The sequence below is a fragment of the Schistocerca cancellata genome, chromosome 10, assembly GCF_023864275.1.
Source record: "Schistocerca cancellata isolate TAMUIC-IGC-003103 chromosome 10, iqSchCanc2.1, whole genome shotgun sequence".
In the NCBI taxonomy this organism is placed as follows: domain Eukaryota; kingdom Metazoa; phylum Arthropoda; class Insecta; order Orthoptera; family Acrididae; genus Schistocerca; species Schistocerca cancellata.
In genome coordinates, this window is record NC_064635.1 from 76771030 (window position 1) to 76796042 (window position 25013).

At 43.3% G+C, this 25013-nt stretch overlaps 1 protein-coding gene across 1 annotated transcript in view; it reads right to left on the reverse strand.

Moving 5' to 3' along the window:
- Nucleotides 1-25013, reverse strand: part of LOC126106137 (uncharacterized) — a 134734-nt gene that overhangs the window by 51204 nt on the left and 58517 nt on the right. The window contains exon 4 of the mRNA XM_049912380.1: nt 6358-6447. Within this exon, the coding sequence (XP_049768337.1) occupies nt 6358-6447 (90 nt within the window). The remainder of the gene's footprint in view (nt 1-6357; nt 6448-25013) is intronic.

Sequence of the window (25013 nt, forward strand, 5' to 3'; positions counted from 1 at the left end):
ATCTTTGTTTTTAGATATATTTTTCCCACGTGGAATGTTTCCCTCTATTATATTCATATTTATAATTTTATTTGTTTAACAGATGGTACTCATAATGTCACAAGACCACTGAGCAATACGGGGGCAAGGTGAAATGTTAAGAGATGCATTCAGAGGTCAGAGTATTATGTCATATGTTTTGATGAGTTCATTTCATGCTTTAAGTGTGATTCTGCAAGGTCTACAAATAGGCATCTATAGCTGCATTCCACTGGCTCTCAACATTTTCAACCATAAATACCTTTAGATGCAGGAGTAGGTGGAAAACAGAGGAGCAAAATCTGGTAAATGACACAAGTCTGTTTCTAATGCCATTCAGTTTTCCACTGTAGAATACCTCTGAGGTAACAAGATTGTCTCGATGAAAGATTGTCTTCTCCTTTTGAGATCCAACTCTCTTCTCACATACTTTTTTTCGCCATCTAGTCAGTCTATGATAATTTCACAGCATTCAACAGATGCTATTTTACTCTCTGTGAGGCAATTGATGAGAGAAATCCTTTTTGCACCCCAGTAAATGCTAGCTGTAAATTTTCCAAGCAAATGAATGTGACATCAAATTTTGTGGTGCAGAGTGGACCTCAACCCCCTTTTTTTATGGCAGTTTTCTTCTAGGTTGAAACTGTTAGACTCTTGTCTCATCCACAGTAACTAAACAGCACCAAAAAAACTTGCATTCTTTTTAAAACACTTCAGATATTGCCCTGATACTTTATTCTGATTTTTGATGTTGTTCAGAAATCCGCAATCTTCATTGAATATGCTTAAGGTGACGAATACGTTGGACATTCATAATCATCCATTGTAGAATACAATACTCAGCTTTTTTTATGTTTTCATCTGTAATTGTAGTTTTGGGACATCATCCAATACAATATCTTCAAAAGATTCATGGACACATCTGCATTCCTTTCTTCACTATTGAAAATAATGAGGAATGAGGCAAAACTACTTCATCTTCGGACGAATTTCCAGCGGCAATAAACCATCCGACAAAAAAGTTATCTACATTCATCTTTTGAATGAAATAGCACAAAATGACTACCTACAAAAGCTGCCTACTCTGTAGACCAAATTTACACTGAACAACAGGACTTCCCAACTTTACGTGAAGTAACATTTGCAGTATTCAAAAGCCTCATCTCAATAATGTGGTTTTTGAATAATAAAATGGTATCCTACTGGCTGGGTTTTGTTCTTGGGCATCAGATGCTTGTAATATTCAGTGGATACATTATTGCCTCACAATATACATACGAAAACATACTTAAAAGCGGGCGAGGTTGTAACACATCACAACTCCCCCGGCTATGACGTAGCTCTTTCTGTTTAGTTTTGGGGTATGACATAAAATTATCATCTTTATTTTTCTCATCAAGTATTCTTTATTATCAATTAGGTGCTCACTTAAGGAATTTTATCTCTGTTGCCATTTCATTTCCAGTTATTCTAAATTAAATGAGAAAAAGAGAGAGGCAGATGTATTTTGTCTCCTCCCAGTGGATGTCAAACCGAGGGGCCGCAAAGAGCGTGTGCTAAAATTTTTGTACCAGTTTTGACAAAATGAAAACCAGTGAGTGTTAAGCCCTCTTGGTGTGGACAACATTATAACCCTGTTCAGCTATTTTATATTTGTGTTACATGACAAACACTAACAGAGAGCATACGAGACAACGCACAGGAAAGATTTCTTCAGCCAGTTGTACTGAAAATGATACGATATAGTATAAGCAACAAACAACAGTACCCATCAGTAGATTACCACTAAGTCCCCGATTCATTTACTAATCAAACTCCCACGTATAACACAGCTTCAAACTTATGATTATTTTACAAATGAGTTAATTTTTAAATATCTGACGTTAAGCACCTAAGCAAAAAAAAGTATGGAATTACGTTTAACCCACTGTCCCCACACCCTCTGTCAAATAATTTCCCCTTCTTCTGTTCTGACACCCCCTACCAAACTATGCCCCCACATCACCGTTGCACCTCACCTGCTCCGGCACCCACGCATCGCGTGCCTATAGTCGATCCCTGACTGCAGCGGGCAGGGCGCACTAGCTTTGTGGGCCTAAGTGAACCAATTACGTAATGCAATTTTGTAAATGTCTCTACAGCAATGCTTCAATGTTGTCAGAACTTTGTACACAGCTACTATTTGTGCCCGTTGCCATTAGTGTTTCGCTGACGAGTGCCAGCAACGGCGTTGTGAGCTGTCAGAGATCTTCTTATGCTGTCTCAACTATAGCCTGCACACCTAGCACTCCTCTCCCCCGCATTCACAGTTGGCAAACCTGCTGCCTCCCTCTGAGCCACTAGCTATTCTTCCCCAGCCCCTCTTCCTGTCTTCGCCTCTCCCCCCCCCCCCCTCCCCCCGCCCCCCACAAATGACATAACCCGACCTCACCGTAGTCCACCTACTGAAATGCAATGCCGGCATTGTATGTCCCATATTTTTCACATTAATTGAAGTGTTGTCTCCAGACTGTGGAGGAAGTTCCAGGAAACACATTCAATAGTGGATCAACATCACGAAGGCTGTCCACACAAAACTACAGCAGCTCAGGACCAGTACATAATGAAATGTGCACAGACACACCCTACAAAGACAGCGACTACACTGCGCCACAAGTTTTGAGAAGCCACAGGGGTTACCGCAAGTACCCAAACTGTGTGCAGCAGACTTCCCTGTAGGGGGCTGTATGGTCGAGGATCTTTCGAGACTCCACCACTCCGTCCACATCACAGGAGTATTCGTGTAAGAGGGCTTAGGGCACACGAATGTCGGACACGAGAGGGCTTAGGGCACACGAATGTCGGACACGAGACCGTCGGACCAAAATGCTGTTCACAGACGATGTGCAAATGTACTTGCACCTTGACGATAACTCTGTTTGCATACGGAGGTGAACAGGGGAACATAATCGTACCTCAGCAATTGGGGAACGTCACCTACAATCTGGTGGCTCAGTCGTGTTGAAAACAACATTTTCCGATCCGTAATCAGTGGTTTTGCAGAGACTGTAGGGGGAGGGTTTACTCTACAAGATGATAACGCCCGATCTCATCGTGCTCGCAGTTTGTGTCGGTTTCGGACAGGACGTGGGATCCGAAGAATGGATTCGCCAGCACGCTCACAGGATACGAATTGCATAGAGCGTGCAGAGAGCTTGCTCAAAACAGCAATTTCTAGTTGTCAACATCCTCCATTAACGATTGAAGCTCTCAGGAATGCTGCCACTGAGGAGTGGGAAAATATGTCTCAAAAGGCCTGTAACGAGTTGGTACTGAGCATGTCCCATTGCATTTGAGAGTGCCTGAAAGTTTGTGGAGGACTTGCACATTACTACACAGTGCACTGTTTTTTCGATGCTGTGGGACATCGCAATTTTTTGTTTTTTCAAATAATGTTCCTTTTTCACTTCATAACTGATTCAAAACGAACATTTAGTGTAGTTTTTCTTTGTGCAATATTCTGTATTAACAAAAAATATAGTATAAGACATCTATGTTATTTCAAGATACGAGAACCAATTACGTGCTTAACTTTTTTTGATGGATTTATTAAGGTTAAAGTTTGTTGGAAGTCATTAAGTTCTTTCATTGTTAATCACTGGATAAGTATAGTATGGGTAATTTGGAATCTGTTTTAAGCAACAGCTAGTTTTTCATGCATCTAAATGCTTATGGTGTCATATCTCATGAATTACGTCATACAATGATATAATTTTACAGGTACATTCAGTGATATATGTGGATACTGACCTCAAAATGTGTCGCAAAGAAGGTTAGTAGTAAAGCAGTAATAAATTAATTAAGTTTAATGCTGTTAAGAGGCAGTTTCACTGCAGGAACTGCAAAAATGTAGTAAATAAAAATCTTTTTTTGCTTTCATTATTTTGTGGAGGGTATCAAACCAGTCTCAGGACTGAAGACAACAATAACAACAACAACAACAGTGAGAAAAAGGTTCATGTAGATTTGAAATTATGAGTAAAGTTTGTTGTAAGTCACTAAGTGTTCTCATCTCAAATACTGGATGAACAGATGAACAGAGTATGGGTAATTTGCGTGCAGTGAGTTATGCTGCCTCGACACACACACACACACACACACACACACACACACACACATGGTTTATAACTGTAATACTAGTCTTACAATGTTAAATCTTCAACGTAAGACTATGTCTCATAATGAGTACATTACTTAGCAATTTAAGTTTTTACATTTGTCCAAAAAATACTGAAAAACACATTTTTGTTGTTCCTGTAAGCTGTTTAATAAGCAACCTGCAATTGTGACATGCAGCGTTGGCTGGGTTAGCCGTTTAGTAATTAGTAATAGAGATGCTCACACCTTTCGATGTTCCTCTCACATTCTACTAAATGGGGCTCTTTTTCTGAATCTGTAGATTCACTTCTCATAAGGAGAAGTTTCAGCAGGAAGAAATCCCAAGTCTGTAAAGGAAAACCACTATAATCATGATGCTGTGGTAGAGGAACATGTCACTACGTTAAGTGAACAATAAACAAACACTACGAGTGATACATATGTGTCTGCGTAATAGCATTTCAGATTACAAGTAATGAGAACATATGAAGGAAGGTGATGGTCATTATGAGTTATTTTTGTGACCATCCCAAAATTTGCCTGTAATGCTTCAGCAAGAACACTGAATATCTTATATATAATAGATGATGTAGAAATTCCTATATATTTGTAAATAGAGGATAAATATTGTCATAATGTTATTAAGTTTGCAAGGCAAATGCTTTCATATTTTGAACATTTGTTAAAAGAATACTGTAGGCTCAAGTCGTAAATCCTTCTTAAAGCTTACAGCCATTATTGTTACACATTGTAAAATTGCCGAACATGACACCCTTGTAAATGTTTATAGCTTCCCATATGACTGTAAGAAGACTGTGCTTTTAGCATTGTAAGCATTATTATTTAAGCACTAGACAATGCCTAATTTCAAATCCGGGTGACTTAACTGAACCTGACTGCATCAAATGTTAGTTCCCCCATCAAAGGAACTCACAATCATAGCTACCCAGCAATTGTTTGACACTCCACTGCTGACAAAAGTTCTGGCAGTGAAGTGGTGGGTTTGTGCTAGTTAGAGGAGTAAGACAGGTTTACTCGCAGACTCAGAAGAATGGCGTAAAGGAGCCATCGTGTTTGGATGTGTCGTGACCACACTGCAAGTCCAGTCGCTCAGTCTGTTGGCGTACCAATATGAACTGTATGAAGGAACAGTGAACCTCTCACAGCCCTGTAATGTGGCTCATGAACAGTGTCATGCCTCACCAGTGACAACTGGCTTCAAACCGGACAAGAAATGCTATCAGCAAATGCGGGCTCTTCTCGACCAGTTTCGTGCGGATGAGAGAACTGCACGCAGTGGAGTTCTGGAGGTGGGTACTTCACACGAGGCCATTCCTCAGAGCGGCACATAAAGCTGTGCATCTTCAGTGTACCGAACAACTCTGAAACAAGACAGAATCTTACTGGAGACACGTAGTATAGTCCGACGAGTCACAATTTTGATTCTTTGCGAAAAATACGAGGTGTTGAGTGTTCTGAAGGTCCTTACAGACATTTGACCTAGCAGTTTCTCAGGCCAGGCGTGATTCTGTGACGTTTCGGAGGTGCTTTTCGTGCCAAAGCCTGGGCTCACTCGCCTGTATCACAGCAAATGAGAACCAGGTCGTCCATTTTGACATTCTTGGTGACTAAATGTTCCCCTTTCTCCTACATCTCCATAATGAATATGCTGTAATAACTCCTATCTTCTAAGATTACAACAGCCGAGTTCACTGGGCTGCACATGCATTCCTAGTTTGACAAACTTGGGCACCTCAGTACACCTCAACAGACTCACTATATATGCCAATCTTGACCCCTTACAATATGTCTAGGATTATCTGGAACAGAAGGTGAAACATAGCAATCAATATCCCTGCAATTTGGTATCTGTAGAGGACCTAATTATTATTCAGTAGTTTCAGCTGGATTTACTACCTGAAGAAACTTGTGGATTCTCTTCAATCCCATTATTGATGACAGAGGATCAGTATTAAACAGTATTAATGTAATGTCTCCTAAGACTGAAAAATTTTCTATCTGGTGTGCTTATATGGAACATATCTACCACTAAGAACTAAATTATCACACAGTCATTGTGAGAAATATTAGCTACAGAAAGCAGAAAAGTATTCTAAATAGTTTGATCCATAGACTAACTATAATTTCAGCTTAAGAAAAATGTGTCAATGTACTAATGTGAAATAAATTAGGTCTACTTACAAAATGGGGAATAAGTTTCAGCGGCAATATTTGTTTGTTGATGGCCATGATGACAAATTTTCTGCTGCTTTCTAGAACTTGGGTTTTGATCTGGAAATAAAATATATAAAGCTTCAAGTAACAACAACAACATACGAAATAGGAAAGTGAAAATATCTCCTTTTGGATGTTTCTACCACATGAAACGCAATAGACTAAGAGGACAACTATTTCTGGAATGAGATATCAAGAATAGCCTGGATAACATAAATAAGAAAAGAACAGGAAAGTAAAGCCATTAAAATGCTAGAAATAACAGACAGCAACACTTTTACAATTCACGTACTTTATTTTCAAGGGGATTGAGGCAACAAAAAAGAAGAACCACAAAGACAGAAAAAGGAAAAAGGTAATATGGTGACAAGATGAATGAGCAATGAATGAAAAAGAAAGAACAAGGACTGTACAGAAATTGAATTTTGTTATGTCATTAATACAAAGAAGAAGAAGAAGAAGAAGAAGAAGATGATGATGATGATGATGATGATAATAATAATAAAACAACAATAAGGGAGCATGGTGATGGGAGAGGTCACATCATCCACTATGTGAAAAACTTTCCACTACAGACATCAGTCCTCGTTGCCAACATTGGACGATTGAAACTGGAAAAACATTGTGCGGAGTGACAAATCACAGTACACAATTTGGTGATCCGATGGCAGAGTGTGGGTATGGCGAATGCCCAGTGAACGTCATCAGCCAGTGTGTGTAGTGCCAACAGTAAAATTCGGAGGCAGTGGTGTGGTCATGTTTTTCCTGGAGGGGGCTTGCACCCCTTGTTGTTTTGCATGGCAATGTCACAGCACAGGCCTACATTGATGTTTTAAGCACCTTCTTGTTTCCCACTGTTGAAAAGCAATTCAGGGATGGCGGCTGTATGTTTCAACAAGATCGACCACCTGTTCATAATGCACAGCCAGTGGAGAAGTGGTTACACAACAATAACATCCCTGTAATGGACTGGCCTACACAGAGTCCTGACCTGAATCCTACAGAACACCTTTGGGATGTTTCGGAATGCTGACTTCGTGCCAGGCCTCACCGACTGACATCGATACCTCTCCTCAGTGCACCATTCCGTGAAGAATGGGCCGCCATTCCCCAACAAACCTGCCAGCACCTGACTTTCTTGGAAGAAGTAATTGCTTTCCTCATCACAGTGTCCTGCTATAATAATTTCTATTACACAAGGTCCAGCGAGAGCCAGTAATTATTCTTGTTCACCCTCAATTAAGGCTGAAATGAGTATTTATCGAATAAAAGAAATCTTTTCTGAAGTATAATCCAGGTTCCCCTTTCCTCCCATCATCAATGGGACAAAGGGAGGGGACCACAGGCAAAGAGAGGTGGAAAGGGAGGGGAGCTAAAGCAATGGGAGGTGGAAAGAGAGGAGAGGAGAGGTGACGCAATAGGAGGTGGAAGGGGAGGGGAGCCGAGGCAAATGGAGGTGGAAGGGGAGGGGAGCCGAGGCAAATGGAGGTGGAAGGGGAGGGGAGCCGAGGCAAATGGAGGTGGAAGGGGAGGGGAGCCGAGGCAAATGGAGGTGGCAGGGGAGGGGAGCCGAGGCAAAGGGAGGTGGAAGGGGAGGGGGACCGAGGCAAAGGGAGGTGGAAGGGGAGGGGGGCCGAGGCAAAGGGAGGTGGAAGGGGAGGGGGGCCGAGGCAAAGGGAGGTGGAAGGGGAGGGGGGCCGAGGCAAAGGGAGGTGGAAGGGGAGGGGGGCCGAGGCAAAGGGACGTGGAAGGGGAGGGGGGCCGGGGCAAAGGGACATGGAAGGGGAGGGGAGCCGGGGCAATGGGAGGTGGGAAGGGAGGGGGGCCGGGGCAAAGGGACATGGAAGGGGAGGGGAGCCGGGGCAATGGGAGGTGGGAAGGGAGGGGAGCCGAGGCAAAGGGAGGTGGGAAGGGGAGGGGAGTCGAGGCAAAGGGAGGTGGGAAGGGGAGGGGAGTCGAGGCAAAGGGAGGTGGGAAGGGGAGGGGAGTCGAGGCAAAGGGAGGTGGGAAGGGGAGGGGAGCCGAGGCAAAGGGAGGTGGAAGGGGAGGGGAGCAGAGGCAAAGGGAGGTGGAATGGGAGGGGAGCCGAGGCAAAGGGAGGTGGAAGGGGAGGGGAGCTGAGGCAATGGGAGGTGGAAAGGGAAGGGAGGCAAGGCAATGGGAGGTGGAATGGGAGGGGAGGCAAGGCAAATGGAGGTGGAAGGGGAGGGGAGCCGAGGCAAATGAAGGTGGAAGGGGAGGGGAGCCGAGGCAAATGAAGGTAGAAGGGGAGGGGAGCCGAGGCAAATGGAGGTGGAAGGGGAGGGGAACCAGGGCAATGGGAAGTGGAAGGGGAAGGGATCTGAGGCAAAAGAAGGTGGAAGGGGAGGGGATCTGATACAAAGAGAGGTGGAAAGGGAGGGTATCTGTGGCAAAGAGAGGTGGAAAGGGAGGGTATCTGTGGCAAAGAGAGGTGGAAAATGAGGGGAGTCGAGGCAAAGGGAGGTGGAAAGGTTGGGGAGCTGAGGCAATGGGAGGTGGAAAGGGAAGGGAGGCAAGGCAATGGGAGGTGGAATGGGAGGGGAGCCAAGGCAAATGAAGGTGGAAGGGGAGGGGAGCCGAGGCAAATGAAGGTGGAAGGGGAGGGGAGCCGAGGCAAATGGAGGTGGAAGGGGAGGGGAGCCGAGGCAAATGGAGGTGGAAGGGGAGGGGAGCCGAGGCAAAGGGAGGTGGAAGGGGAGGGGAGCCGAGGCAAAGGGAGGTGGAAGGGGAGGGGAGCCGAGGCAAAGGGAGGTGGAAGGGGAGGGGAGCCGAGGCAAAGGGAGGTGGAAGGGGAGGGGAGCCGAGGCAAAGGGAGGTGGAAGGGGAGGGGAGCCGAGGCAAAGGGAGGTGGAAGGGGAGGGGAGCCGAGGCAAAGGGAGGTGGAAGGGGAGGGGAGCCGAGGCAAAGGGAGGTGGAAGGGGAGGGGAGCCGAGGCAAAGGGAGGTGGAAGGGGAGGGGAGTCGAGGCAATGGGAGGTGGAAAGGGAAGGGAGGCAAGGCAATGGGAGGTGGAATGGGAGGGGAGCCAAGGCAAATGAAGGTGGAAGGGGAGGGGAGCCGAGGCAAATGAAGGTGGAAGGGGAGGGGAGCCGAGGCAAATGAAGGTGGAAGGGGAGGGGAGCCGAGGCAAATGGAGGTGGAAGGGGAGGGGAGCCGAGGCAAAGGGAGGTGGAAGGGGAGGGGAGCCGAGGCAAAGGGAGGTGGAAGGGGAGGGGAGCCGAGGCAAAGGGAGGTGGAAGGGGAGGGGAGCCGAGGCAAAGGGAGGTGGAAGGGGAGGGGAGCCGAGGCAAAGGGAGGTGGAAGGGGAGGGGAGCCGAGGCAAAGGGAGGTGGAAGGGGAGGGGAGCCGAGGCAAAGGGAGGTGGAATGGGAGGGGAGCCGAGGCAAAGGGAGGTGGAATGGGAGGGGAGCCGAGGCAAAGGGAGGTGGAAGGGGAGGGGAACCAGGGCAATGGGAGGTGGAACAGGAGGGGAGCCAAGGCAAAGGGAGGTGGAAAGGGAGGAGAGCCGAGGCAAAGGGAGGTGGAAGGGGAAGGGATCTGAGGCAAATGAAGGTGGAAGAGGAGGGGATCTGAGGGAAAGGGAGGCAAATGGTGGTGCGGGAGATAAGGGGCAATAGGCAGTGTGGGGGATAAGGGGCAAAAGTTCCGGAAAAGGGCAGCATGGTAGATAAAGGTAAATGGCGGCACAGGGGATAAGGGTCAAAGGGTGGCACAGGAGATAAGGGGCAATAGGAGGTGTAGGGGATAAGGAGCAAAGGGCAGTGCAGGGGATAAGGGCCATGGCCGTCATTGGGGATAAGGGGCTAATGGCGGGGCGGTGAATAAGATGCGTATGGTGGGGCACAGGCACAAATAGTGCCACGAAAGGAGGGGAGGAGACACAAAGTATGGCGTGAGGGGAAGATGCACAAAGGGCAGTGTGAAGGGAGAACGAGCAAAGAGAGGTGCGAGGGGAGCAAAGGGCGGCACGAGGGGAGGAAGTGCATTGTCGGAGTAGTGGGCAACAAGACGGGAAGCGGCAGACAAGGAATTATGTAAGGAGGGGAGGAGGAGCAAAGGGTGTCGTGAAAGCAGAGGAGGAGGCGCAAAGGACGTATTGAAAGGAGGGGAGGAGGTTGAAAAAAGAGAGGCAAAAGGGTGGCACAGAGGGAGGGGAGGAGACACAAATGGCATCACAGAGGGAGGGGAGGAGGAGCTTAGGGCAGCACAGAGGGAGGGGAGGAGGCACTAAGGGGGATGCAAAGACAGGGCAGGAGGCACAAAGGGAGAGGAGCTAGCACAGAGGTGGAGCGGACGTGGCATAGAGGTGGAGGAGAGGTGGCAAGGAGGGAGAGGAGGTAGCACAGAGGGGGAAGAAGGGGCATAGAGGGTGGAGAGAGGTGCGACAGAGGGCAATAGGTGGCACACAGGGAGGGGAGGTGGTTTAGATGGGGTGTGGTGGCAGAGGGGAATGGTGGTGCAGAAGGTTGAAGGTAGTGGAGAGGACATGAGGTGGGGGTTCGTACAGAAGGGGGAGATGGTGAAGAGGAGGGTGGCGCAGAAGGTGGTTGTGGCGCAGAGGGGGATGGTGGTGCAGGGAGGGTGGTGACACAGAGGGGACAAGTTGCACAGATGAGGGGGAGAAAAGAGAGGTGGCGCAGAGGGGGAAAAGTGTTGCAGTGGGAGGGTTGGTGGTGGTGCAGACATAGGGAAGGTGGCAAAGAAGGAGAGAAGGTCGAGCAAAGGGATGGGAGGTAGTGCAGAGTGAAGGAAGTTGGCGCAAAGGCAGATGAGAAGGGAGGGGAGGGGAGCAGAGGCAAATGCTGGTGTGAAGTGAGGGGAGGAATGGCATGGGGAGGTCCAAAAAGAGAGGAGAAGGGTTGAGCGTAGAACAAAAGCAAGGAAGAGCAGCCGCAGGGCTTGGTGTGGAGGGGGGGGGGGGGGGGATCGGAGAGTACAGGTGTGGTTGTGGAGCAGCTGGGGGAGGGGGCCACAGGAGGGGTCCCGGGAGGAGCACAGAGGCCACGGGAGGAGCACAGAGGCCACAGGAGGAGCACAGAGGCCACAGGTGGGCACATAGGCCGCGAGAGGGAGGGGCGGAGAGGCAAAGGGATGGGCAGCAAGAGGGGAGGGAACAGGCAACACGAGGGGAGGGAACAGGCGACACGAGGGGAGGGAACGGGCGACACGAGGGGAGGGAACGGGCGACACGAGGGGAGGGAACGGGCGACACGAGGGGAGGGAACGGGCGACACGAGGGGAGGGAATGGGAGACACGAGGGGAGGGAATGGGGGGCGCCACGAGGGGGGGAACGAGGGGGGGGGGGTGTGACACGAGAGGAGGGAACGGGGGATCGACACGAGAGGAGGGAACGGGGGATCGACACGAGAGGAGGGAACGGGGGGGGGCGACAGGAGGGGAGGGAACAGGGGGGCGACACAAGGGGAGGGAACAGGGGGGTGACACAAGGGGAGGGAATGGGGGGGGGATGACACAAGGGGAGGTAACGGGGGGGGGATGACACAAGGGGAGGTAACGGCCTCACGAGGGGATGGATGGAACGAACAGGACAGGAAAGGAAGTGGATGGGTTAAGGGAAGGTAAGGGACGGAATGAAATGAGGAAATGGGGTTTCCAGAAAAAAGGGGGCTGGGAGGAGGTGATAGGGTTGTTGCAATGAACATGATGTTAGCAACTTCCACATTCAACTTTCTAATGGCATATGGTAATTTAATGAGATATGAAATTAATGCTATTTGTGTCTGAACTAAGCGATCGAACAAAGTAGGGGCTTTGTAAAATCAAGTAATAGGGTAAACTTCTGTACTATATCAATATAATACTTCCACACGCTTCCAGCTGTTTCCTGACATAGCATCTTATCCTGATGGCATATTAATAGCAGCAACAAGTTCTAACTCTCTATAAAATATGTTTTTGGTGAAGTTATGGTAAAATTGGAGTGAAATTCCACACTTCTAAAAATGTCATTCATTGTTTTTCTTCAGAAAACAACTACCATAGAGATTGTGGGCTTCGCAACAGTATTGCTTTCAATCATATGGTCTGGCATGCCAATATGTAAACATGTACACTTGGTGACTCAGGAGCTCAGTTATTGTCTTACTTTGCTGGTGACTGAAATGCTCACAGATAAAATATTGGAAGAGGAATTATTGTTCTCCTGGATACACCCCAAAACTACCTTTTTTTTTAAGTGCAATATTCTATAGCTTACAGAGAAACAACTGAAATGGGGTATACACAAGCCTTGTTCTGCTACAGAACTGTACGTACTCGTAATTAGCTGCTAGTAAATATGTTAAGTGTTATCAATTTATATAAGACATATGCCATCAAACAAGTGAACATATGGAAGACTTACATTTATTGACAAAAAAAATACTAGTCTAACAAGGAGACTGCAGAGCGAGCAAATTAACAGTGTCAATGAAATAAAAAAGTTACTCTTTTTCTACATTTCAAGTATACTTGAGAATGAAAGGGTGTTTCGCTAACTGTGGTACAGAGCAAGTGACATAAGGCTTTCACTCAGGTCATGGTCAACTTTGGAGCCACTGGGTTTGAATCACACTTCTTGAAATATATTTTACTCTTTGACAGAGTGAAAAAGCGTTCACAAAACTTAACTGCTATTTTAAATACAATAGATTTCATTGTGACAGTGTGAACAAAGTATAATAAGTCATAAAACATACACACCAACTAACTTCAATCCTTGGTGCAAAATGTGTTCTTCTCTCTTCCCCCCTCCCACATTTTTCTTCTAGGAAGGGGGGGGGGGGGGGGGGGGGAGGGCAAAGAGGCGGGATGGCAGTGTTGGAAAAATGGAAAGGAAAAAAAGAACTGCTACAGAACTATTTGTGCTCATTCTCTCTCTCTCTCTCTCTCTCTCTCTCTCTATCTCTCTCTCTCTCTCTCGTGTGTAGGTTTGTTTTACTGGAAGACTGATATATTTTCTTCCTGTCATGGTACGCCTTCACAGTGCATCAGCCAGTGTCCATCATCAATACTGGGAAAGTGCAGAAATCTTCTTCAGCAAGCAAACAGGATGAAAACTATTTTCTTGCACATGCATTTTCCCCCACTCATCATTCAATGGAAAGCTAACTTTGTTTACACTTATGAGAGACATTTCAGGGTAGCTATTTCGATGTGTACCTTCCACATGATAAGCTGTGAAGTATTGGGCCTGGCAACTCGTTATGTACAAGACAATGGTAAAAAAAAAACTATAGCAAGAAGCAAAATTTTAACCTAACATATACTGCCCAAGGGCCCATTTCCTCCTGAAGTTTATCTGTAATAATCAAAATCACTAATCCCTCAACTTTTTGGAAATTATCACATTACTTTAACTATGATATAGATGTAATTAATTTCTTATCATTTGCCCTACCCCAAAAAAAAATCTTTGTAAGGGCACATTACCCTAATTACACTGTAAAGGTTATTAATTTTCAAAAGGTCACATGCCAATGTAAAGCATACCACCACCATTACCATTATAACATGGGTAAGATAGCACGAATTTTCTGTGTGGAGGTGTACTGAAAGACCTTACTGCAAATAGGAAAAGATGGTACAGCACCTATATAGGAAATAAGAGCACATAAATGTCTCCACGAGATCATTCATTTAATATTAGTCCAGTAACGGGATACTTTTTGCTTGCAATAAACAAGGAAAAGGTTTTATTTTTTTATCTTGTGTGTATGGTTGAGACTGTGTTGAATCCAAGTTTTCAACCTCCAAAACCCTTGGGCCAACTTTTTGTGGCCAAAAAACCAAGAAATTGTGACTTTTTTCAAGTTTTCACCTATTACTCAGAAACTATGCATCCTACTGAAAGTGTTACTGTTACGAAAATGATAGAGCATTAAATTTTGCATCAAATGAGCTACTTAAATGTCAAACTCAGTACAGTCATTTGGCCATAATCAGTTGGCAGCTAGTTCATTTGTACCAACTTGGCTAAAAAGTCGGCTCCAGCGCATGTAACTCGAAAACAGCTGTTCCAAATTAAAAATGTCAAGTTATCAAAGACGTATGAAATTGCGTGTTAAAAAATCGTCCAGTTTTTCACTTTTATGCTCTATTAAGCATTCATACATTTGAAAGACAAAGTAATTCCATTTTGTTGTCAAAGTTATTCAATGAAGTGAAATTTCTGGTGGGAAGACAGCTCTCTAATTAGCACATGTGTGTTCCCTATATATATCTTTCAAATTTTCTTCATTCAAGTGTATTTTTATTCATTTTTATCCATGCATTAAATTGTAAGAGTGGGTTGTTAAAATGAAAAACAAGTACACAGTAATGGCCAATAAGTATTTATGTAAGGGAAATATAAAAATTTGTAACAAATGAATAAATAAAGGGGTATGCCAACACAGGAAAAACAATTTAAATGCCAGAGGCTAACATTTTATCAAATTTCAATTTCATCAAGGTCATTCAGGTGACTGTGGCAGGTCTCAGTCCAGCATCTGATCTTCAGGATCCATTGCAACACCTTCACTAACTTCCTTGTCCAGCAAAATATCTTCTATCTCTTCCTCAGCACTGTTGAGCCCAATTTCTGGGCCATACTTGCAAGATAAGACACAACAGTGATTGCATGTCGAGGAGAAGTTCAGTCCAGATTTGCGACATCCACATACTGCTGTGCATCCTGTTTTGCATGCACAGGAAACCATCTTCAGTAGCATGTGTGGTGCTGCATCTTTCACGTCGCCACGGGAAACAAGCCTGATAAGTTTTTCCTCCAGCCCCAGTTTTCTTCCCCACCCAAGGTTTTACTTAATGGTGGGATCGCAGTGAGCACCACCTTGCTGTACCCAATGTTGGCGGCAGTCTTTCACGTTTGAAAGATTTTCTCGGAGCAGACTTTATAAAAAGCTCATACCTGAGCTCATCCAAAGTTGCGCAGTTGGAATTCGCGTACAGTGCTAACATCAGCTTTTCTCCTGCCTGTGCTATTAAGCCGTGAGAGACTGAAGGTTTAAGAAATTCAGCACCCTGCACATTGAGGTGTGGCTGTTGCTCCATAAGGTTTAGTAATTTCTCCGTTCATTGGTCAGAAAAGAGAGGATGTGGTATCATCCTGCAAAGGCAAATGCAGAATTGAAATTGAAAGAATTACTGGAGTACCATACTCGTGCTGATTTCCCTCTTCTCAGTTTATGGAATTACATGTTGTTGCAGTTGTTTCCTCGAATCCTTAGGAGAACAAGTATGCCAATGTCCTCACTTATGATTGCTGCACTGTCAGGCTCAGCAGCTTGGGAAATAGCTGTTTCCAAAACTAAGGAATCCACATTTTCTACTGCCTGTCGGATGTGAATACCTCCATCCTCAAATTTTCTCATGAATATAAAAATCAAGTGGTTCTCATTGCTGCTATTTACGAAAAATGTCTCCTGTGTGACAGCAGCATTTGTATCTTTATAAATAATGGTACCTGATGAAGAACCTGGTGTCTTTAAAAAAGGAGATCTCTCACAAGGCCTGGGTAGACAAAAATTCAGAAGTTGAACGTCTTCTTTCCTGATCAATGTTCTTGTCAGACTGTGCAGCTGTGCAGGGAGAGACTGCCATGGTTTCTCCCATGGAATGGATAGTATTCACCTGGTCAACCGTGCAGATGTTAAAATTGGCTGGATGAAACTTTCACTGATTATGTTAGGATACTCAGGTTGTGCAACCTAGGAAGAAATCATGTCCATTGCTTCATCTAACTATGTGGATCTATGACTTCCTTGTTTTCTTCCAGACCTGATTGGTCAATAAAAATCCCTATGACAAAACATGATATTGAGCATTTTTAGTACAAAGGTCCTGATCACGGATACGTTCCAACAATTCGTGAGCCCAGTCATCATTTCACCCTTCAGCAGCTCCAATGACAGTATCTGTTAATTCAAGTTTCATCACTTTACGAACAATATTTTGATTTGCATTGGGAAGTTTGCTAAATTTCTCCCAATTTGCTCACCACAATAAAAGCAGTATTTATTAACATAAAATACCTTCCTGTATGATCGAAGATTCAACACTGACTGTGAAGAGCCTTTGGCCAAAGACGATCTATTCAGTTTTGGGTTACTGCACTACTTCTGACAAGCACTGTGCACTTCAATTTCAGCCAGACTGGTTAATGACTTATGATGTGCTGCGACTTTCTATCCTTACTGGATTGTAGTAGTGTTTCCTGTTCTTTCTGTTTCACTTTAACCACATCACTAGCTGCCAAATTTCCATCACATATGAAACACACCACAACATGTCAATTGAGGGAGATCTATGTACCTGAAGGTGGGACAGATTTATGTCTTCCCATTGAAAATTTCATTTCACTGAATAACTTTGACTTACAAAAAAACAACAAAATCGAATTACTTTGACTTTCAAGTGCATTAATGCTTAATAGTGACTAAAACTGAAAAACAAGTTTCTTTTGTAGCACGAAATTCCATGCACTACGTCTTTGATAATTTGTCATTTTTCATTTGTAATAGTAATTTTTGAGTTACAGGGGTTGGAGTCGACTTTTTTAGCTAAGCTAGTAAAAACGAACTAACTTTGACAACTGATTACGGCCAAATGGCTGCACCGATTTTGATGTTTAAGTAGGTCAGTCGATGCAAAAATTTAATGCTCTTTCATTTTGGTAAGGGCAACGTTTCAGTAGGATGCACAGTTTCTGAGTAGTGGGCAAAAACCTGAAAAAAGTGCCAAAATATCTTGGTTTTTTTGCCGCAAAAAGTGTCCCGCGGGTTCTGGAGGTCGAAAATTTGGATTCAACAAACTCTCAACTATATATACAAGATTTAAAAAAAAATTCTTCTACCTCATTTTTTGCAAACAATGGGCTTTCTTTGTGACGCCATTACTGGACTATATGGGGGTATGAGGTGATACATACCACTCCGATGGAGTTACCTGTGCCTCTGCATCTTCTTATCACTTAATGATACTTAGAACTAAAAAGTTAAGCTATTGAAAGTGAAGCTACAGGTACTTGTGTGTGTGTGTGTGTGTGTGTGTGTGTGTGTGTGTGTGTTAAGCACGCGTGTTTTGTTTTGGGGGCTGGGAAGGATGGGGGAGGGAGATATTTTTATCTGCACATGCCGAGGTACGATAATGGACGATGTAAGTATTCAAAACAGGTTGGCCATCGCAGCAATTTCACCAGAGGGAATACCTGTTTGGATGAGAAAATTGAACTTCATCAAATTGCCAGCCCATTTTGAAGATGTATCAAGTTCCTATGAATGAATATATAAGCAATGGACATTAGGTTAGGAGAAACAAATGAAATGTTCTTTGAGATTTATCCGACAGCTGATTAGGAATACTGATGGAAGGTACTGATGTAGTCCAATTGAAGACAATATACAAGTTATTAGTTCAACTTGGACTTCATACTTCATTTGGTTGAAGCTTAAAATGTGGTGTAACTTTCCTTAATTACAAGCAAGATTTGACAAAGAAGTAGTCTGGTTAGCCTTATAAGATATTACAGTCAAGAATAAAGCTAAAGAGGATCCAATCAATATTACACATTACAGAGCAGCACGAATACTGTAAGAAGGTTCAAACAAGTCTTCGGAATGAATAACAAATGGTGCACCTCTGTATTACATAATTTACAAGTTCAGATGTTGGTGATGAAGAGTTCATGTTGCAACTGTGACAAAAATAACGAGGACTCAAGAAAGGACTTGTGGTGCCCTGAATAGGCTGCTATAAATAATGCAAACTGCGTGTACACTCCACCATAACTTCAACACTATCTTTTAAGTGGACACGACCACCTTGCAGCTGTACACACACAGGAACAGCCACTGCTAAATTGTGGTAGAGAGCCGAGTTGGTTCCACAATTGCAGAGCATATTGCAGGGCTCATCATGCACAACTTCAATGGTCTTTTCAAGCCCCATCCCCAGACAGCGAACATGATAATTGTTCTCACAACACATCTTCCAAACCTGTCGTCCTCCTGGACGCAATCTCCACCAGCCCCTGCCATGCACCCCGTAGAGATACATTCCAGTCAAATGTGAGAGCAAAAATGCTCATGACAGAGTAGTTCATAAGTGGTGAGCACCCCAATGTTGGGAGGTGTTTTAAATTGCAGATGCTGATGCCAAAGCTAACGATCCGGAACTGTACAGAAGTGGGTAGCACTCAGAGAGGTGGAGATGCGAGTTCCATGGAGTGGGCACTGTGGAAGAAAGAGCCCCATGAAATCTAAGAATGCAAAATGTCAAAGATAATAAATGTATTGTAATTGTTAACTATCATGTTCAGTATCAGATCTGTTATGCATGTAGTACATAGAGGCAGTAAACAATTTGGTAGCTGTCCTCATTTATCATGTACTGAGTTGTAATTTTGAAGATTATATAAAAAGGTGAATTGCAACTCACTTCTTATTTATGTGTTGGAGTGAATGAAAATGAGAAATTAATTTTCAGCAAGTTTATCTTCAGCCTGTAACGACATGAAGCCTGAGCCAAGTTGGAGGAAGAAGACACACAGATTCAGAGCACAGACTAGCTGGACCCTGATTAATAATACTTAAGGGTGGCCAAATATTCAGTAAACAACTTTCATTGTAAATAAAATGAGTATTCAGGTGGCAACTTATTTAGGTGTTTAGTGCTTGAGGTGAAGTACAACAAACTATATAACAAACTACAACACAGTTAAAACCAACTCGAACACTTCACGTGGCAATCTTGCAGCTACAAGACAGATAAAGTATAACAAAAAAGTCAAATCCCAAAAAAATTTCGTAAGAAAGCGCCAAGGAGAAAACGTATTGCCAAGGGCAATGAGAATACAACAAGACGTTCTATACCAGAGGTTCCCAAACTTTTGTTTGTCACGCCCCCCTTCTGCCGAAAAGAAAACTTCCGTGCCCCCCCCTAAAAAAATATAGAGAGTTTTATTAATTATCAAGAAACCATTGAAAAATTTGTGATGGTGACGTCATGTAACATGGTGGGCTGTTAATGTATCGAGTCGCAGTTATTACGTCATCAGTCTAGTCTAGTGATTATAAACCACTCCTACAGTAAAGAAAGTCCTTGGTAAACAAGGAAAAATATTTGTGACCTTTGCAGATTAGTGGATGCGGGCCATTATTTTAAGTTGAGTGTAGCTTATTACTTTCACTCATTATCAAAAATAGTCACTCAATCATGGTGTTAATGAACATCACTGATTTGTACGCCTAAAGTGCTCCCCATTGTCATTGCGCATAGGTTGGCATTTATGTCAATGATGACAGTTACCGAACGGCGACAAAGGCCCAGTTCCCAGAACCAGGAAAAAAAAAAGTTTTACGAAATAATTTTGCAGACTACACAGAACTTTAAAATCACACCTGTTAGGGAAGTATCGTTCGAATTCATCAATGAGGTGCTGCAAATGGTTCGATATTTTACTCTTAGTATGAGTATCCTTAAAATCACTTTGAAATCGGGCGTCTCTTAGGATTCCAAACGATCTGGGAAAGCAGGAATAATTGCAGGCTAAAATTTTACGTTTCCATAGTTGCAACTTATCAGTAAACGCTTTGATGGCATCCTGATGAAAAACTATGTTTTACTCTCCACCCTGCAATTTCAAATTCAATACGTTTAAAGATTCGAAAATATCTGACAGATAAGCCAATGCAACATGAACACCAGGCTTTCTAAATTTCACATACAATTCAGTTTGTTTGTTATTTTCCAAAAACTGCATCACTTCGTCTCGAAGTTCAAATAATTTTCCTAGCATATTTCCTTCTGAGAGCCAGAGTACTTCTTTATGAAATAAAAGTGTTTTATACTCTGCTCCCAAGTCTTTACAAAAAGCCGTAAATAACCCGGAATTTAACGCACTCTTTTTAATATGATTCACGATTTTGATGCACAATATCAAGACATCATTGAGTTCCTTTGGAAGTGTCTTAGCTGCCAATGCTTGACGGTGTATTACACAGTGGATAGCAGTAACACTAGGGTTTTTTACTCTGACCATCTGCACGAATCCTTAGCGACATCCAAGCATTGATGGGGCGCCATCTGTGCATACGCTTATCAGTTTCTGCCATTATAACTCATTTTTACAAAAGAATTCAGAGACGGCTGCCATTATATGAATTGCTTTTGAAGTTGTCTTTGTAGAAAACAACAACTCTTCTTTAATTGCTTCATTTTCTATATAGCGAACGAAAGCTAGCAGTTGGCAACATTTCGCAACATCGGTACTCTCGTATAACTGTATTGCGAAAAACTGCGATTGTTTGACAGCCGTAACTGATTTATTTTGTATGTCTTCGGCCATACCATCAATCCGACATTTCACAGTATTATCAGAAAGCGGTATTTGTGAAAGTTTTTGTTTACTTTCTGACCAAAGAAGAATATCAGCAGCTTTCAACAAACAGAGTTTGACTGGTGTCTCTCTGATAATATGACTTTTCTTGGCCCTTGAAATATGTAGCGATAACTCACACGCGGCTTCCAGTACCTTTTCTGATGTCTAAGCGAAGGATCCAGCAGTGTCCAACTTCATTCGTCTCAAATTATCACATTTTGCAAGCAACCGACTGAAATGAAGGAACGCTACTGTCGTCTGTCGGCACCTCAGATGACTACCTGTGAGGAGTGGGACGAAGAATGGGGAAGCCCAGCCGCAGCGCAGGTAGTCAGTACACTGTCTGTCTGCCACCTGGTGGCCGAGCAGGGCTCTTGCTGGGAGAAACGGGCTTTTCCCGGATTAGGGCGGAAACAGCCCACAGGCACCTTAAGAATTTGCTACCTGTTCTGCGGTGCTGTTCTGAGCAGTGCAGCCTGGGGTTTTATGCGAAAATCGTTTTCGTGCCCTTATCTTTCGTTACTTATAAACGAAACGTTATAAGTTTTGAGATAACATCAATGAATTGGTTGTCAAATTTCCCAGTAATTAAGTAAGGTCATCGATACACCTCACACATCGCTGGAAACTGTGCACAGTGCCAAGCAGTTATCTCTGTACTCGTACCAAAAGAAGCCACTGCCGCAGCAAAGAACGTACACTAATTTCAAACGAAATTATGCCGTATTTCAAAAAGGCAGAAGAAAAATAACTGTTTTGTCAGATAAGTAATCCGAATGAAAGAGCTGTAGTACTGACCGTTCGAAAAAGAAAAATAGCCTCAATAATGGACTTCATTGTCTACCTAGCTGGGTTATGTTTCATTGTTAGGAGTCACGACAGTGTTTCCAGAACGGTGCGAAGTACTCTGCTCAGAACGAACACTTGTACATGTTTCGCAATTACGTCGTGCACATTTTTCTGGTGAAAAAGGGCATAACCCTGGCGTCCAAATTATGAACCCGCCAGTTCATTTGAAGCGTATACAGTCTATTAAAATCACTGTAATCGCATCACATGGGAATCCGCGGGCTGACAGGGTAATAAAACGGCATTTTTGCAACTACGCAGTATAAGTAATTATTACTGTGATGAACATAGCCTACTACGGCTAAAAGTTATAACATGATTATGTTCAGTTCATGTGTACAAATATACGGAATAGTTAATACCTGACTTTTCTGTTTTCCAATTGTCAGAAGTAAGTTACTTACAAATCTGATATATTAGAATTAAGGCATATCGTCTACGTAATTTTGAGAGTTTCTGTGTGTGACATTCTAAACGTGTTCTTCAAAAGCTGTAAGTTCTAGGATAGGTTATTGAGATAGGACTGCGGGAAGTGGGACGCCAAATGATTGCATTTAGCACCATAATCTATCATTAATACCTGCACATTCATTTTTATTAAAGTATCGATATTAAAAAGAAATATTAGGTTTATACCACTAACTCCACCCGCGCCCCCCAGTTTGGGAACCTCTGTTCTATACAGTACCGACATCAAACTGAATCAGACACAAATAATAAAATTGGGTGAAAATGCAAGAAGAACTCTGTTGGGGGAGAAACGAAACAGTATTCACCCAAGGACAGTGCGTGCTCTACAAACAGTCATCAAAAGACAGCAGCGCACTCACAGCTGTTGACACATTGCAGCCTACATGCAGTTCATTAGCAGCATGCAGCCATCCACAGATTGCAGACCACACGCAGCACATTGGCAACACGCAGCCTTGAGCAACTAGCTGTCGACGTGCAGTACGTCGCCAGCATGCACTATAAAATTAACAGTGAGCTGTGCTTGCAAACAATTTAAGAAGTTGTGTGTGTTGTGAGTGATACAATAAGACAGTGTCAAATAGAATTAATTTTAAAATTAAAACCCTCAATATAGACAGTAAGCATACTGATATGAGAAATAAAATATTTGTTTATGCCTGTCATTACAAGAAAGATGACCATGACATGAGAAATGAATTTAGAAATAATTTTGGTAATATCTGATGAATTTACTAAGCAGATACAAAATCAGTTTAGACATTAATAATAAAGTACAGTCATCCAAGGAAAAGGTACTTACCAATAATAATGACAGATTTGCTTGATTTGATGAGAAACTTGAGCATTTGGAGGAGTGTTTAGCGAATACACCAGATCATAAATGTTTTAAAAAAAAAAATTCATACTGAAATGTTTCAACAATGTGACCTTGTACATAACGAAATTCAAGAACATATTAGCGAAATTCATACTGATGTAGATAGTTTGCAAGAATTTGCAGTAAAAGAGTGTAAACTTGTAAAAGATCACATCTCAGATGTGCAAAATCATACTGAACTTTAAGAGCAAAGGAGGGAGAACAGAGATTCCATTTCTTCAAATGATATCTTTATGGGTTTGGAGGAGAAAGTACAGGCCTTAGTACATCAAACATTTCAAGAGAGTGCACGAAATTTAAACAGCATACAGCTTTACAGGGATGAAGTAACTCATCCAAATAATGAATTTAAACGATTGTGGGATGAGTTAGTTAAAACATGACAAGAAATTACAGAAAGTCAGTGCAGAGAAAAATCATTAGATACAAATAGTTTTTTAGAAGAACTACAATTAGGCAGTAGCATGAACCTATAGAAGCATTTCCCAAAGTTTAAATCAGACTGGGATGTACACCCAACATACTTCTTATGAGTTTTTTTTCGACATCTTTACCTAAAAAATGTGAGGATTCTCGGAAAATAAATTTTGCATTAAGTTATCTAGTAGGGGATGCTGCTCAGTGAAGGAATGCTCACTCAAAATAATTTACTTCATGGAAGGAGTTTCAAGATAAATTTAAACGTAAATACTGGTCACAAGCGATACGGGAAAAATTAACTTAAGAATCACTTGATCCAACGCGCTACAATACTTCGTGGGGAAGTTTTGAATAGTATACAGAGTGGCATTTAACACAGTCTAAATATTTAGACACCCCACTGGACTTGTCAGACTGGACTGTCCAAAAGAATGCGTTATTTTGGAGAGTCAAGGAAGTTATACTAAAATGGAGATTGGTATACCACAAACAGTGAAGTTCAAGTTAATTAATTTTATTCACAGAGGGTATGGACATTTTGGAGTATGCAGATGTATAAAACACACGATTAAAATTTACTACTTTAAAAACTTAGGTCAAAAAGTATTATCAATAATAAGATCTTACGTAGTAGATCAAAGGATGAAAGACAATAATCAAGTAGTGTTGTACGAAGTGCATTCAAGTTCTAAGGCCTCCGATTGTTTTCTAATTAACTACTCACCTGAAATCCCCGATGAAACTGGCGTTACTTCTCGATGTAATCGCCCTGCAGACATACACATTTTTCACAACGCTGATGCCATGATTCCATGGCATGGCTTCTTTAGGAGTCTGTTTTGACCACTGGAAAATTGCTGAGGCAATAGCAGCACGGCTGGTGAATGTGCAGCCACGGGGAGTGTCTTTCATTGTTGGAAAAAGCCAAAAGTCACTAGGAGCCAGGGCAGGTGAGTAGGGAGCATGAGGAATCACTTCAAAGTTGTTATCATGAAGAAACTGTTGCGTAACATTACCTCGATGTGCGGGTGCGTTGTCTTGGTGAAACAGCACACGCGCAGCCCTTCCTGGACATTTTTGTTGCAGTGCAGGAAGGAATTTGTTCTTCAAAACATTTTCGTAGGATGCACCTGTTACCGTAGTGCCCTTTGGAACACAATGGGTAAGGATTACACCCTCGCTGTCCCAGAACATGGACACCATCATTTTTTCAGCACTGGGGGTTACCCGAAATTTTTTTGGTGGCGGTGAATCTGTGTGCTTCCACTGAGCTGACTGGCGCTTTGTTTCTGGATTGAAAAATGACGTCCACGTCTCATCCATTGTCACAACCGACGAAAAGAAAGGAGCGTCAACATTGCTTGGCAACATGGCACACGGGCAGCCATGTGGTCGTCCGTCAGCATTCGTGGCACCCACCTGGATGACACTTTTCGCATTTTCAGGTCGTCATGCAGGATTGTGTGCACAGAACCCACAGAAATGCCAACTCTGGAGGCCATCTGTTCAAGAGTCATTCGGCGATCCCCCAAAACAATTCTCTCCACTTTCTCGATCATGTCATCAGACCGGCTTGCGCGAGCCCGAGGTTGTTTCGGTTTGTTG